General features: G+C 40.7%; 1 protein-coding gene across 4 annotated transcripts in view; it reads right to left on the reverse strand.

Annotated features, from left to right (window-relative positions):
* Window positions 1-3,422: 3,422 nt before the first annotated feature.
* The window catches only part of LOC139375104 (syntaxin-binding protein 6-like), a 92,268-nt gene continuing 79,712 nt past the window's right edge, over window positions 3,423-15,978 (reverse strand). Inside the window, exons 5-8 of one of the 4 annotated variants that reach the window (XR_011627749.1) lie at window positions 11,873-11,983; window positions 6,951-7,108; window positions 4,655-4,772; window positions 3,423-3,818 (exon numbers count right to left, since the gene is read on the reverse strand). Coding sequence is in view for 2 of the 4 variants with exons in the window: in XM_071116563.1 (XP_070972664.1) it covers window positions 4,749-4,772; window positions 6,951-7,108; window positions 11,873-11,983 (293 nt within the window). In the remaining 2 variants the exon portion in view is untranslated. Of the gene's footprint in view, window positions 4,773-6,950; window positions 7,109-11,872; window positions 11,984-15,978 lie in introns of all 4 variants that reach the window. The other 3 variants (XR_011627750.1, XM_071116563.1, XM_071116564.1) reach the window with 3 other exon arrangements.

Raw genomic sequence — 15,978 nt, forward strand, 5'->3', positions numbered from 1 at the left:
TTGCATGTTGAGTTTATATTTTTGTTCAGTGTAATAAAAAAATGTAAAAGCTGAAATGTCTTAAGTCAATAAGTATTCAACCCCTTTGTTATGGCAAGCTTAAATAAGTTCATGTGTAAAAATGTGATTAACAAGTTACATAACTTGCATGGACTTACTCTGTGTGCAATACTAGTGTTTTAACATTGATTTTTGAATGACTCCCTAATTTCTGTACCACACACATACAATTCTCTGTAAGGTCCCTCAGTCGAGCAGTGAATTTCAAACACAGATTTAACCACAAAGACCAGAGAGGATTTCCAATGCCCTGCAAAGAATGGCACCTATTGGTAGATTGGTAAAAATAAAAAAGCCGACACTGAATATCCATTTGAGCACAGTGACATTATTAATTACACTTTGGATGGTGTGTTAACACACCCAGTCACTACAAAGATATAGGCGTCCTTACTAACTCGGTTCCCGGAGAGGAAGGAAACAACTCCGGGATATTAACATGAAGCCAACGGAGTTGCTTAGCAAGAAGATTTTGAATGTTCTCGAGTGGCCTAGTTCCAGTTTTGGAAGAAATTGGCTTGAAAATGTATGGCAAGACCTGAAAATGGCAGGCTAGCAATAATTAACAGCCAACTTGACAGAGCTTGAAGAATTCTTTAAAGACTAATGCAAATATTGCACAATCCATGTGTGCAAAGCTCTTAAGAGATTTACCAAGAAAGATGCACAGCTGTTATCACTGCCAAAGGTAATTATAATGTGCAGGGGCATAGGTACACTGTAAGGGTTAAGAACTTACATTCTTAAAAGTATCAACTGACAGCGACTCGATGGAGTCGGAGGTTCAGTCTGCCCACCATCATCTCCTCCACTCCATTGAAAAAACTTTGGAGAACTTTGATATAGGAATAAGGGATAAACAAGAAAACATCTGTCAGCTTTAAAGAACCGGACACCTTTATCCCCCCCAAGAAAATCTGCAAGTTGTAGCAACAGAAAGAATAGTTTGGCATGTTAGGGTCCACTGTACACACCTGCAGTCCCTTCAGCACGCCTATAACTGGTGATCTTGAAATGGCACAAATACAATACAAACATTAAGATAACTTAAGACTTGAACTTCACAAGAACATTCATATATGTATTTGGGATGAATATATGATGAACTCAAATGTATTGAGGGTTCACAAAATACATACTTGTTTGCACTTGCGTCACCATCTGTTGGTGAATTTGAGAAAAGCAGTACCTGTGATATGTCAAATATATACTGAAGAAAAATATAAAACATGCAACAATTTCAAAGATTTTGCAGAGTTACCGTTCATATAAGGAAATCAGCCAATTGAAATAACTTAATTAGGCCTTTATCTATTGATTTCACGTGACTGGGCAGAAGCGCAGCAAGGGGTGTGCCTGGGAGGGAGGGCATAGGCAAGCCCACCCACTTGGGAGCCAGTTTGACCCACTGGGGAGCCAGGCCCAGCCAATTAGAATTAGTTTTTCCACACAAAACAGCTTTATTACAGACTGAAATATTTCCACACCCAGACAATCCCGTAGGTGAAGAAGCCAGATGTGGAGGTCCTAGGCTGGTGTGGTTACATGTGGTGAGCGCCTGAGGCCGGTTGGACATACTGCCAAATTCTCTAAAGCGACTTTGGAGGCGGCTTATGGTAGAGAAATTAAATTAAATTCTCTGGCAACAGCTCGTGGATATTCCCGCAGTCAGCATGCCAACACTTGAGACATCTGTGGCATTGTCAAAACTGCATATTTTGGTGGGCTTTTATTGTCCCCAGCACAAGGTGTACCTGTGTAATGACCATGCTGTTTAATCATCTTCTTGATATGCCACACCTGTCAGGTGCATGGATTATCTTGACAAATAATAAAATGCTCACTAACAGGGATGTAAACAAATGTGTGCACAACATTGAGAAATAAGCTTTGGAATTTCAAGAATCTTTTATTTCAATTCATGAAACATGGGACCAACACTTTACATGTTGAGTTTATATTTTTTTCAGTGTAGATGTTTAGACATAAGCCTGCACACATGCTGTGTCATTGTGATAATGTTAGCTCTTGCAAAAAGGGACCCCAGTAAAGCAGTGGATTATAGGATATGACCTACAGTATATAGCATTTGGAGAAGTAACTCTGAAAATATAGTTATCAGAAAATATACCAAGCACTGTACACTAAAGCTACCCTTAATACAAATACAGTTTAGTTAACTAAAGAAAGTGACTTTGAAAAAGTAGTTCAGTACATTCAAACTACTTTGATATATTGACCATCTAAATCTGAAATTTCAGACTACAAAATGCAAGTTCACTCTGGAGTCAGGTGTTAACTGAATGTGTCATTTAGCCTATTAAACACAAAGTATGTTTCTAGTGATTAGGCAGGTCTGATGATGAAAAATAAACTAAATGTTTGCCTACTTTAAATATATTTTATTTATTGCAAAAAAAGTATTGTGTAGTTCCATTAGTTAACTACACCACTATATAGCAAACAAGTAATGAAAACACTAAAAACACTACCAAGATTTGAATTTAGTTCAACTACCACCAAGCTACTGCAAAATGTAGTTAAATTACTAGTTGAACTACATGGAGTTCACTACTCCTTACCACTACCTATACACATCTTGCCTTTCCCATGACTTTTCTAGTCTATTGGCCTTATTGTGAAATGCACCCCCCCACACAAAAAACATTGTCAAAAATGTAAAGAGAGACTTGAGACAATTTCTATTTATTTAGGTGGTATGCAATCTGATATAGACAACGAGACGGATGTTTTGAAATAACTCAATATGTTACATTCAAACTAAAACGTATTGGTCTGTTATGTTTAATTGAAAATAATGGTGTTTGTCTGTATTAGATTTGACTAGTATTGAGACCTTCTGTAATAACCACCTATTCATTCTGTAATAACCACCTATTCATTCTGTAATAACCACCTATTCATTCTGTAATAACCACCTATTCATTCTGTAATAACCACCTATTCATTCTGTAATAACCACCTATTCAGCCTTTTCTTCTTCTGTATTCCTCACACAATTCACTTCCAACAAGCACCATACATCTTAAGCAACACCCTCTTTCAAACCTGGTACAAAACATACTTTACTTTCTCCCTTTGGTTATCAATATAGCAAGGCACTGTTCGCCTGGGTTACCACAAGTGTTGTCATAACACAATCAGACTGCTCAAGTAAAACCACATGCTGTTGAAGAACTAATAAAAGACTGTTTAAAAAGGCACCAATATAGAACCATTGCACTTTGTTTAGGGACCTCATCTGGTCCTATGAAAAGTGAAGGATAATAAACGTATTCACTGAGACCAACTAAGGGGCTTGCACTAGCAAAAACCCCCCAAACTTTCAGAACCATAATACATAGTTTCAATATTTTTATTAAAAACAATGAATATCCAAAATGTTAGGACTAAAGCAGACTAGAAGTTGAGGCAACGAGAATTTCATTAAGAACTTAACAGTGCTCTGCAAGGTAAGGTTGTCCGTGCACTGTAACAGCAAGACATATAGAATCTAAAAGTAATAAACATACCCACACTGTGGGTGGTTACTTGTTTGTGATGAAGCCACGGTTACACAGTCAGTGAATGGACACCAATACTGTACAATGCCGCTAGTGAAGACGTGTCAGTCAGCTGTTTTACAGAAAACATTTCTTAAACCCCAATTAAACAAGAATTACAAGATGTGACCAAGTTAGAATGGAAATATTATTTTCAGAGATTGTGGTAGAATGAATTTACAGGTCTATAAGCTTGTTAACAACAGTTGAAGCTAATTTACAATGGCACTGTAGTCTTTCACCTTACAATAAACAGTCTGATCTTGTCCTTACAACCAAGTGCTTCAATAACTCTTCGGAATTGTTACCAAAAGTAAAGCCTAAATGCTTGTCTTTACTCTGTAGGTTTCATTCAACCTTTTGACAGAGACCATGCACCTGAACACTTGGTCACTCAGACTTTTTAGTTGGAAAACAGCCCATTTCACACCATCTTAGTTGAAATATAGTCTTCCAGCAGGAGGTTTTTGAAGCAACATGTCCGTCACACATTTGGCTAGTACTATGTCTGCAGTGAATGAATGCACCAATGAGCCTTTACAACAGTGTGATGCCAAATAGTCAAATGGCAAAAGAGATCTAACATTTTTTAACAAGTTAATGTTCACATACAGGGATGTACATTGTTGTCTCCAAGTACAGGAAATAGCCATCATGTGATACGCATGTGTCACGTCATCCAATCTCTTCTGTCTTGTTAAATTCTCATTTTCCAGCACTGTATATATATTAAGTTACTTCTTTGAGAGAGACAGCGGAGTTGAAGAGTTGCTCCTTTTTTTGGGGGGGGGGGGGGGGGGATCTGGAATGTGTGTGTGTGTTTGTCTAGGTTGGGGATGGCAGTGACCATTTCCATGGTTTGCCTTCGTAAAGTCATGGAGTACTTTGGGGGCAATGGAGGCTGTGAAACTTTTGCTCTTAACTGTCTGAGCTCTCCCCCCTCAACGTCATCATATATTCTTCATTAGAAACAAGGTAGCTACACAACAACACAAAATGTAAATGTTACCGTTGTTAACAAGAGTAAGCATGTTAAAAGTTGTAAGAATAATAAAATCAGAAATCCGTCCTTAATGGCGTCTGGCACTCTTGGCGGACCCCTACTCCCGAAGGCTTAGCAATGGTTTAACACTTGTGCTTCATGGCCAGCTGTGGAGAGGGGAGGGAGAGAGAGAGGGGACAAAAAGTAGGCTACATGTCAACAATAGTAAGCTGTGGGGATATATAAACATTATACAGTGACTAAACCAAACGAGAAAGCTATTTAACTAAACATTTCTTCAACAGCCCCTCTGAATAGATGTCTTGGGGTTGCCACAAATCATTCAAAAATCTGCCTAAAAAAGTATCAAAACAAAGTGAGATGCAAAATCTATTAATCCGTCAATTAACCAGTCAATTCTTAAGTTAGCTAGCACATTCAAAACCAACCACCAACTAAGTCAAATAAACTAATTGATGCTGCTTTGTTTTCCCAACTGGTGGAAGCTAACATGGTTGGCATGGTGAGTAAAAGAACAGGGTCTATTCTCTAGGCAGAGAGGAATGATAGCTATTAGAGTGGTGCTATTCCTCAGGCTTGGTAAGAGGCCCAGGCCATAGTGTTTTCATCACCCTGGCTCATTAACAAGGGTTCTAATAGGCCTGGCTGGAGGTTCATTAGAGAAAAGGCCAGGGCCACCAATCTAATTCACACACAGAGACGTGCGCGCACACACACACACACACACACTTTACTCGCCTACAGTTAAAAATAAAGGCGGTTGAAATCCCCAGAGCTAACAAGTGGGGGCAGCAGAGCTGCAGCACAGACCAGACAGCCGTGCTGTGGGGATGGTGAGAGCACAACAGTGCTGCAATTGGGACTGTCACAGAGCCTAAGCAGGTGGGAGACACTGCAGAGACGGACTAACCGAACCTGCAGTGCGGTTTCTTGCTCCAGGTCACCTTGACACAGAACTTCTTCCTTGTTACGAAGTCCTGCATAAGATACCGTATGCTCTCAGCTTCAACCCAAAAAATACTGGATCACAGGTAGAAATGTTGTTCAATGGCATCTTGTTCAATGGCATGACAAGGGGGAAACGTTTACAAGATTCTAACCACAAACCTTCTTACTGTACAATAGTTGGCAGATATACAACGTTCCCAACTCTTACTTAACATCAAGACTCAAGAGGGGGAAAGATTATTTACTTCATGTTTTGAAGGATTTTAGTTTAATGTTATCCCCAGGCAGAAAATACATTGCAGAATGCATTTACTGTAGCTAGCTAACACCAAATGACAGTGGTTATCCAAGTATAGGGCTGCAGTTTAACACAGTCACATACTGTACATGCTTAAGTGAGTCTTAACTTTTCAAAAAAGTGCAAGACAACCAATTAATTAAATAGCCCGTACAATTAAGCATCTAATAGCGGGAGCCGAATAGGGAAGTGGATGACTGGGCCTGTATGGCATGGGGAGTTAAAGGGCCATTCTCTGAGTTAAAGAGTGTTCCCATGAGCTTGATTCATTTCACACCACAGGGTCTTTATCTGTTAACAGTGAGAGGCTGACCATGACCCGTCAAATGGCTTTCAATTAGACCGCCATTGCAGTAATGTGTTCAAAATGAATGCAATGTGAACTGTTTTATAAACAAATGAATTGGCGTTCCAGTCCAGAGTGGATAGAACAGTGGGTCAACCGAAGTGGGAATAACCCGTTTTTACAGGAGATGACAGAAGCAGGCTCGGAAAAAAATGCTAGCTACTTAAAAAGTTATTGGAATTGATCACAGTCGTGGGCGCGTGCTAGAAGCAGAGAATGATTCATTTCTCATTATATTTCTTCCTCCCGTTTTTGTAGCAAAACCATATTATGCTAATGACAACATTAAGCAGCAGGTGATTTGTTTTACTTGTGTGAGGGATACAGTTGGATGGAGAGGATGAGAGAAGCCCATGGAGAAGAGCTGGGATGGACAGAATAGAGGAAGGCACTGTGGAGAGGGGGACTCCTAACAAGAACATCAAGCTATAGTGAACCAGAAGCAACAAACGAACCACTTCAACTGAATCACCTCAAGAAGTAGAACACTGTTAGATCTTTCTTCTACCGAGTTTACATTTTCATGATAGATGGGATGAATTGTTAGTCAAATACAATTGGGAAATGTGGGTTACATGGTATCACTATGTGGTAATGTGTGATTATGTTTTAGCAATGTTATAGCGTATACCTACTGTAGGGCCTACATTTGATCTGTTCAGTTCATGTGGTGAGGAAAAATTCCCCAAGCCCTTGTAATGATCTGATATGTGATGTGTGTGTGTGTGTCACCTTGTGTGCGGTGACTGAGAACTGCTCAGCACTGTTCTTCATCTCCCCTGTTTTCTCCTCCGCCCGGCTTAACCGCTCCCCTCGCTCGTTCAGAGCCTGGCTGGCCTTCTGTACAGCACTGGTCACACTGTCTGCTGCAGAGTGGAGTATACTGTTACCTGGAGAGAGAAATTGGGAGCGGGGGGGAGAAGACAGAGAGGGGAGAAGAGATGGGATAAATATAATACATTATACAGGGCCTTGGTGGAGAAGAGGGTGAGGTGCTGCAGTTGCAACAGAGTATGAATCACTATCAACAAAATAACTCAATGCAGCAGTGACATGAGCCTTACAGAAATGCTCTGCATTAGTAGTTAATGTTGATGTTTCATTCAGCATCCCTGGCCGGACTTTGATTATTGACAAGGAACAGGTGAAAAACAGGGTTACTTCAATCAGGGGCGTTCTAGGAAGCCAGCTAATGAGTTTTTCTACAGAGGTTGGTTTCCTGTAAGAAATGAGCCAATGAAATAAACGTGTCACACTCCTCGTTTACAAAGCTTAGATCAGTCTATCACGCCATTTCTCTCAAATGAAATGAAACGACCAACTCGCTAACTAAAAGCATTCCAAATAGCTCCAGGTGTTTCTCAAGGGTTATTATTCTGATTGTCTTTAGTAAAACTTTAGTGGCAGCTCCTTCTCTTTTCCTACTCTCAGACGGTGTGATAATAGCAGAGCGGGAACGAGTGTGTTCGACTTTGAACCGCTTGCGCTGGCGGCACAGCTGTGTGGATGAGAGGAAATAACAGAACACGATCTTCCTCCGATAGCACCGACCCTGCGGATGTTTCAAACTGGCAAGCTATTCATCTACGGCTTTGGGGAGCGTTTCCTGCCGTCGACTAGCACTACGCTAACAATCCTTGCTTTAGGTTGGGGACCGCCGTCTGCGCAAAACTTTCACTTCAGAGCCATTACCCTGGCGCAGTGCCAGTACTTTATAATCATCGCTTTATGTGGCGATATATCCAAGGGCAGCGTGCCACTTTGAATAGTTTTGAGCATTGCTTTTCCTTTGAAGTGTCTAATGTTGACCTGGCTGGGGTTATTTGGTTGCCTGGGAAAGAAGACAATGGGGAGGTTTTTCGATCAGTTGTTCCAAAGTTGTGAACAAGCCATTCTTTCAACGAAACTGGGGACTGGTACTGCAATTTTCTGTATGAACAATGGACAAAAAAAAGGAAAAAAAAAGGAAAAAAGGCCAGAGTTGATAATGTGCTCCTCTCAACTGACTAGTTGTGGAAGGAATAAGAAATAGAGCGGAACTCAATGTAAATGAGGCCTTCAGTGTTAGATGAGAAATATGGGGTTAGAGTTCAGTTCCAAACAGCCCATGAGATCAAAGCCAATCATAAACAAATCACAGAGCCAATTCTATAACGGGGCTTTGACAATATAACAAATAATCCAATATGTCCCCTCTCCCCACTTCTTTGAAGGGTCTCTAGTTAGAAGACTATTGCTTCCATTTCTTCTTTGAGATAATTGAATAGGAAGACCGAGGACATCCAGGTTCTGCTGCAGGACAGGGAAGCCACTAAAGATATTGAACACAGCCAGTCATTTTAACATGTCCTCCCAAAGGGAACCCATACTGTAGAGTGTAGGCTATGCAGTGCTGTGGCGCCCAGGCAGGTACGCTGACTGATAAAGAATTGGAGTTGTGGCGCAGCGGGTTAAATGACAGCCCAAAGCAGACGGGATGCCAGCTGGTGTTCCTCTTCTCCTCTGCTTTCCTTCAAAGGAAGTTAACTTGATCAAGTAAAATCCATTTCATGCAAAGCTAGCTAATGGTAAAGCAACACATTGGATTCCACAACACTTCCGGTAGATACTCACCCCAAAGCTAGTACAGAGACACTACACATTTTCGAGCCAAACCCAGCAGTTCCAACATTTTTCCATGGCAACGTTTCGACTTGTAGAAGATCTCCAAGTCGAAAGGTTTTGGCTAGGCTCTGGGTTTAATTACAGTGTAGGGAAGGAGAAGTGTGTTTTATCTAGCTTTGCTGTGGCCTCCATCTTCTTCACAATATTGAAATAAAGACTTGTATTGGGACACAAGTGACATGTCTCCCTCTAAGTCACTCTTCCCATCCTTTAATAACTAAAACCCTCTCCTTCCCCTGAGAGCAGAGATGGGATGAGACCTCTTCACTTCCATCCACATCCTTTCAATCCCCTCTCTCCGCTAAGAGAGGGCCCAGAGATTAACACTCCCCTCATCCCACACACTCTTCCCTCTTTCCCAACTCTCACTCCTGGGCTGGGCAATTTCAGCCAGCTGCTGGTTGAGTCCCCTCCTATGGTGAATGCAATTTAAAAGAGTAGCAGTGAGGCAGGTTGTGTGGTGACTAAGGCCCTGGGTCTTTACTCTGTAGAGTTGATGAAGTTGCAGTCATTCTGTAACGGAGATTTGGAAGGAGTGACGGAGCGCATGGTGATTCAACTCTCTGTCCTCTGGTTCTATTGAGGTTTCCCTTTACAAGAACATGGGGGAGTGATGTCTTGCTTTTAACAAGCACCTCTGGGTTGGTTCTTCAGGAAACCAAAGTAATCTCTGCTCAGAGAAAAATGTAACTTCAGTGTTACAAAAAGGGTTGAGAGCTGGCACATTTTGGGGGGGAGAAATTTGTTACGATAATGTATGTGTTTGGCTGGTGAGTTTTTCCTGAAATGGTACGCAGACTATCCCTGTAAAGGAATCTAACCTTCCTGAAGCTGTGTCCTATGACCAGGGAACTCCTACTTCAACAATGGAGGGAGAATGCGTTTCTACATCCCCATGATATCAATATAATCAGGGCGCGCCTGTAAAACAAAAAGGCAAAACCTTGTTTCTGCAACAAAAGTTAAAGAAAAGTGAAATGCCCCACAATGAACCCAGTAGAGAGAAAGATGATCCAAAAACACGATTCCAGGGTGATTCCATTCCTTGAGTCTTTGACCTCAATAATCAAGTGACCACAAGTCAGGCCGACACAATGTAATGTTGTGGATGTGAACATTTTGAATGTGCAGGAACATGATGATGACTGTCAATCGCCACTTTCTCTCAAAGCCTGCTTGATTGGTTATGCCATTCAGAGTTTCCCAAACTCGGTCCTAGCCCCCACCATCTCACCTCAGGTGCACGTTTTGGTTTTTGCCCTAACACTCCACAGCTGATTCAAATAATCAAAGCTTGATGAGTTAGTTATTTGAATCAGCTGTATAGTGCTAGGGCAAAAAAACAAAAGGTGCACCCAGGGGAGGTCCCAGGACAGAGTTTGGGAAAACCGGACTGGAAATCACCCAATTAATACATCTACACTCAGACCAATGCAAGCATACACTCAGGCATACATTCTTAGAGGCACATGCATGCTTGCTAGCACAAACACACCCTTGCATAGGCCAACTATCTTAAAGAGGTAAGCTCAAGCAGAGTCAATTACCATCCAGTATGAATAGTGTACCAGTATGCTGCCCCGAGGCAGTCTCTGTGTGGGTGTGGTAGGACAGGGGGTAGAGACCAGAGATGGGTTCTATATCTATGGTAGAGAGACTCTCCTGTAGAGTACAGCCCCACCTACTCATCTGTACATTACACATTTCATCAAAAGCTTTCCATATTAGTTATGACCAAAGGGCCTTTGTTGTTGTTCCCCTTAAAGCAGAGTTACTGGAAAATGGAACAGCTGTAGCATTGTGTAGCTACAGTAACTCACTCCCCTGTCATCCTTAGTTTGTCAGTAAGAATTTCACACCCTGCAGCTCAACATGGTGCTGCACATGCTGTGCACAGCGACAGGGACGGGGAGAGGAGGAGAGACGAGAGTTGAGAGAGCTGTAGTGCTCAAGAGAAGGCAAAACAGATAGTGAGAAAGGGAGAGTGAGAAGGATACACAGCAGTCAATAGAGACTGACGTAGGCAACACAGGATGAACTCAATATGTCACCCACCCAGAGCTCCCCAAAAGGATGGCATCACACCGGGCATACTGCTGTACCCACCGAACCCCCCCCCCAGGAGACAAATCCATTGAACGTTCCCTAACGCCCCCCTCCACTTTTCTGCTGTCTAATTCATGCAAATCTTGACATTAACTTCTAACCTAAGCCCCCGTTTTCTTCTTAATACAGTGTTAATCCACTTTTTTAAAGTCATTAGGAGAAAGGGTAAGATTCTTCTGACATTCTCAGCATGGTTACAGTAGAGTTGTGCATTCATTTTGGCACTGCTCTGCTAATAGGGTTGCAGCAGTCAGGGAGTGGGGATAACTAATGGAGACAAACATGGAACATTCTGTCCCGGACCCCAAGAGACACTGTAGGTCTAATGGAGCAAATTGCTACTAGGTATTCAAGTACCGTAACGTCCATGAAAGTTTAAAGAGATAAACGTCAGGGTTGCATATTATACTGAAAAACCATAACCCTGTTCATAATGGCCTTGTTTATATTAGTTCAAGGAGAGTTTGAGGATGAATCGGTATTGAGGTGACTATAGTAGGTAATGCTCATTTTGTCATTTACTGTCCTTGTGCTTGAGGTGGAGAGAAGGTAAGACTTAAGTTGATGACATGGTTCCTCGGAGTCAATTAGATGGTTTAATCTGAAAGGCTGTCAGTGAGGTGATCATCCATCTACATAACTCACATAAGCTGTGCATCTTAAAGGGGAGCCCTTTCTGTACACCGGTCCCTCAAAATGACAGTATCACACTTGGAAGTCGTATACTCTGTGTGCATACAGATATTCTAGAACACACACTGTACATTCTGTAAGCCATCAAATGTTATATAATTCATTGAAGATCGAAGATTTAGGAGCTTAACTGCCTTGTTAGTAAAATGATGAATTATTTTAGTTGAATGTAAAATTGGTTTCCTGCTTACCTTCTAAGAGTAGCCGGCGACCTTGGCGTCGACTGTTTAAAACAACTTCTTTCCTCATTCTGCTCAAAAAGACCTTGCAACGGAAAACGACTGAATCTACAGTTTCATCGTCTGTGACAAGAAAATGGAAAAGGAATGTCTTCATTTGGGTTTGTTTTTGTTATTTTATCTGTTAGACAGAATAAATGACTATGTTGGATAATACTTATTACAACACACTACAGTTTGTTCTAATATGGTCATTTTTGTTAACTTTGGTTAAATAATGTAATAGACTTACTGTTTTACGTTATTAAAAGGGTTATTAAAAGGGTTTTGTTCAAACAGTGAAGTAGGAAAGAAATCAAATATTTTAATTTGGGGTAACTGGAATATATTAGGGAAGTTAGGGGACCGTTTAAGTAGAAATGAAGCATTGTTTGTTATTAACTTGATGAAAGGTAGCCTATATTCTAACACGTTTTCACTTGAGTTGTATTTGACTGCATAATCTATCAGCACGGTTTCCCATAAGAAATCTCACAACAGTTTAAAATGGTGTAAAGAAGTCTTCTTGAAGTGCCCTCCTGACAGTAAGCATTTGCATGATAGTTTCCAAAATGATTCAATAGCTAATAAAAAGGAGTGTATAATAGCATTTAGCATCCTAGAATTCAAAAACTGATGAAAGCAAGCAGCCAATATTTTAAACTCCCTCTCACTATTCTAAGACACGCTCTGCCACTTAAGCAGAGTTCCATGAGAGTCTGTGGGGAAGAGTGCGTGCTGCAGCCTCAGTCGATCCTGATAACATGGCATTAACAAAATGAGTCCAGCAACGCTGCTTTAATCAGGCCCTATTACACGGCCCATCAGGTATCACTACACAGGTTCCTGGCTGCACATCTCCTCCACAGTGGTCTCTAAAGGGAGTTCACAGTCTCTGGATGAGGGAGGCTTTTCGTGCATCACCTACACATAACTAGTGAGGCGACAACCAAAAGACGTGACCAAGATGGAAGTCTTTGATGAGAAAATAATGCTTGTCATTATTTAACCACATGCATTAAAAAAGGTGCACTCCGTAGTTTAACATTTCAGTCAATAAAGGATAGGACCAGGTGTCCTATTTATGTGTATTTCGGTCTAAACCTCCATTATGTGGAATTCATACAGTTACCACAAGGGTAAGTACAGCAATGGAGAGTACCTTCACCCTCACCTTAAAGCCCACCTCTGTATTATAATTCCAGACCTTTCTTCAGATGAAGTAGATCTGCCAGAGTGAAGCAGCAGGCCTCTTCAATAAAGGATGAATAAAGTTTGCATAAGCTAACAGAATCCACAGTAAGCCTGACGACCTTGTCCTGTCAAACCTTAACAATCTCTCAACACATAAGAACAACCGTCCCGGAGTCCGGCCTGCCAATTAATATCATGTTCACTAACACATAGAACTCTGCCTCACTAAAACGGTGGCAAAGTGACAAGCCATTTCTTTGTGTTTGCCCAGCTAACAAAGACGAGCTCTTGTGTAGAATAGATAATTGCCTGTCAGGGTGACCCAGTGTAGAGTAAGCGCCTCTGTTCTGTGTTAAAGGCAAATCAAACCAGCAAGAAAGGGCAATATCCCAGAATCCTCGTGGGTCATTAGGCCCTGTGTGTTCTAGCAGTGTAGTAAAAAGTATGTTATCAAAGGCACCTCAATTACGACAACTGGTCTATTAAAGCCTTCAACACACAAACACAACCACCATAATAGTGATCGTGTCAACCCCAACAAGGTAGTGTGTAAACAACATGGTTCCTGACCCTTTGACTCAATGTGTTCTTGGTGACAGTTCAACGGGGCAAACCATGTTCATTGTTACATTGACAGCAGGATGTTATTTTTATCCGGGAAGTTAACGAGTCCAGTAAAGCAATACAATACTGTACATTGTGGTTACACTAAAGATGTTCAATCTATATCTATAACAAACTATCTAATAGTGTATGTGACTTTTGAATAGGGTCCTATACTCCAGAGGTAGTTGCTTCGTCATCCCTATTCCCCACGCTGGTCAGTCAGAAGAGGGGCGTCCCACACAGTTATTGTCCCACACCAGAGCAGCGTCATGATATTTGTTTTGCACTGGTGTGAGACTTAAACTGGAGGGGACAGTGGTGGCAGCACTCTGACATTCTCTTCTTTCTACTGTCACTAGGTCTCTGGCTGTGCGGTCACCTCCGTTGGCAGTCACGCTACCCATTGTGCTTCCTGGGAGCTGAGAGTTTTGATGTGATTGAACAGGCATGGCGTTGCCAGGTTAATGTCTTTCTATGGTCTATATCCAATCTAAGTCTTAGATTGAAAGCATTAGCAGATTTGGGGATTGGATATTGATAGTAAAACTAATATTTTGAGTCAATTACTGGTTGAGCTGGTGGTTACATAAATAAACTAAAAACCGTTGCCAAAATACTGGAATAAAGCGTGCTTTGTGTTGGTGTTTATGTGTGTATGTTGTTGCATAAGTGAGACACTACACAACATCCCATTACACCCAGTATGCAGATGACCATTTAACTGCAGGTGTCTGAGAGTGAATGAGAGTTAGGCCACAGATGTTCTCTATGTTTTGTCATATTCTTCAGCCCCCCGGAGGACAATACAATAACCTCTACCCACACTATAACTACAGCCCAGCCAGCAATACACTACTGTATTTGTCAGGGGTTACACTGTACAAGTTAAATAAGGAAGAAAAACATACAAGCTGTGGTTTATGTAGGAGGGAGAAGATCAGGGCAGAGGCATATAGCAATGAGGAGTAGAGGGAACTTTAACAGCAGGAGTAGCAGGGAAAGGAAAGGAACTGTCCTCCACTCAATAGTAATTGGCTAATACAGCTTTTTCTATAGAGGGAATGATCTATTTTTAAATGCATTGTTACAATAATGACCAAGCAGTACTACGTCTATAAAGAATAAATGATCAGTGTGCAATATTCCTCTCAAAGTAACTGTTTATGAATGTTAATACAAAAAGCTTTTCTGGAGTACGCCCTTTTCATCAAACACATCTCTCTCCACGATAGCTCCCCTCTCAGGTCTCTAGAACAGGTTTACAGCTGATTAAGAACAGGGTCTTCCACAACCCCCTCTCTGGCTCAGGAACACAGAGGAAGCCTTCCCTCCCTACCAGTAGGCTACCATCTACCTCCCCTGTAAGGATAACATATTGACTTCATATTGCTTACCTAGGTGGCCAATTCATATAGGAATTGGTTGTGTTGTGAACGTATGTCATTTTGAATATAAGCTTGTGTATATTGTTTAGTTAGAGTGTGGAAGTGAGTTAATATTCCTTGTGACTAAAGGTTAGTTCTCAGTGGACTGGTTCTTCCAACATCTCAGGAGTAACTGGATTTAATGATGTATCATAGTACAGTTAAATATCATTAGGTAGATTTAATGATGTATCAGTACAGTTAAACATCATTAGGTAGATTTAATGATGTATCAGTACAGTTAAACATCATTAGGTACATTTAATGATGTATCAGTACAGTTAAACATCATTAGGTAGATTTAATGATGATGTATCACAGTACAGTTAAACATCATTAGGTAGATTTAATGATAATAATGATGTATCACAGTACAGTTAAACATCATTAGGTAGATTTAATGATAATAATGATGTATCACAGTACGGTTAAACATCATTACGTAGATTTAATGATAATGATGATGTATCACAGTACAATTAAACATCATTAGGTAGATTTAATGATGATGTATCAGTACAGTTAAAAATCATTAGGTAGATTTAATGATGATGTATCAGTACAGTTAAAGATCATTAGGTAGATTTAATGATGATGTATCAGTACAGTTAAATATCATTAGGTAGATTTAATGATGATGTATCAGTACAGTTAAACATCATTAGGTAGATTTAATGATAATGATGATGTATCACAGTACGGTTAAACATCATTAGGTAGATTTAATGATAATGATGATGTATCACAGTACAGTTAAATATCATTAAGTAGATTTAATGATGTATCATAGTACAGTTAAACATCATTAGATAGATTTAATGATAATGATACTGATATTTAACTGTACTGTGATAC

This window comes from Oncorhynchus clarkii, chromosome 19 (assembly GCF_045791955.1).
Source record: "Oncorhynchus clarkii lewisi isolate Uvic-CL-2024 chromosome 19, UVic_Ocla_1.0, whole genome shotgun sequence".
In the NCBI taxonomy this organism is placed as follows: Eukaryota; Metazoa; Chordata; class Actinopteri; order Salmoniformes; family Salmonidae; genus Oncorhynchus; species Oncorhynchus clarkii.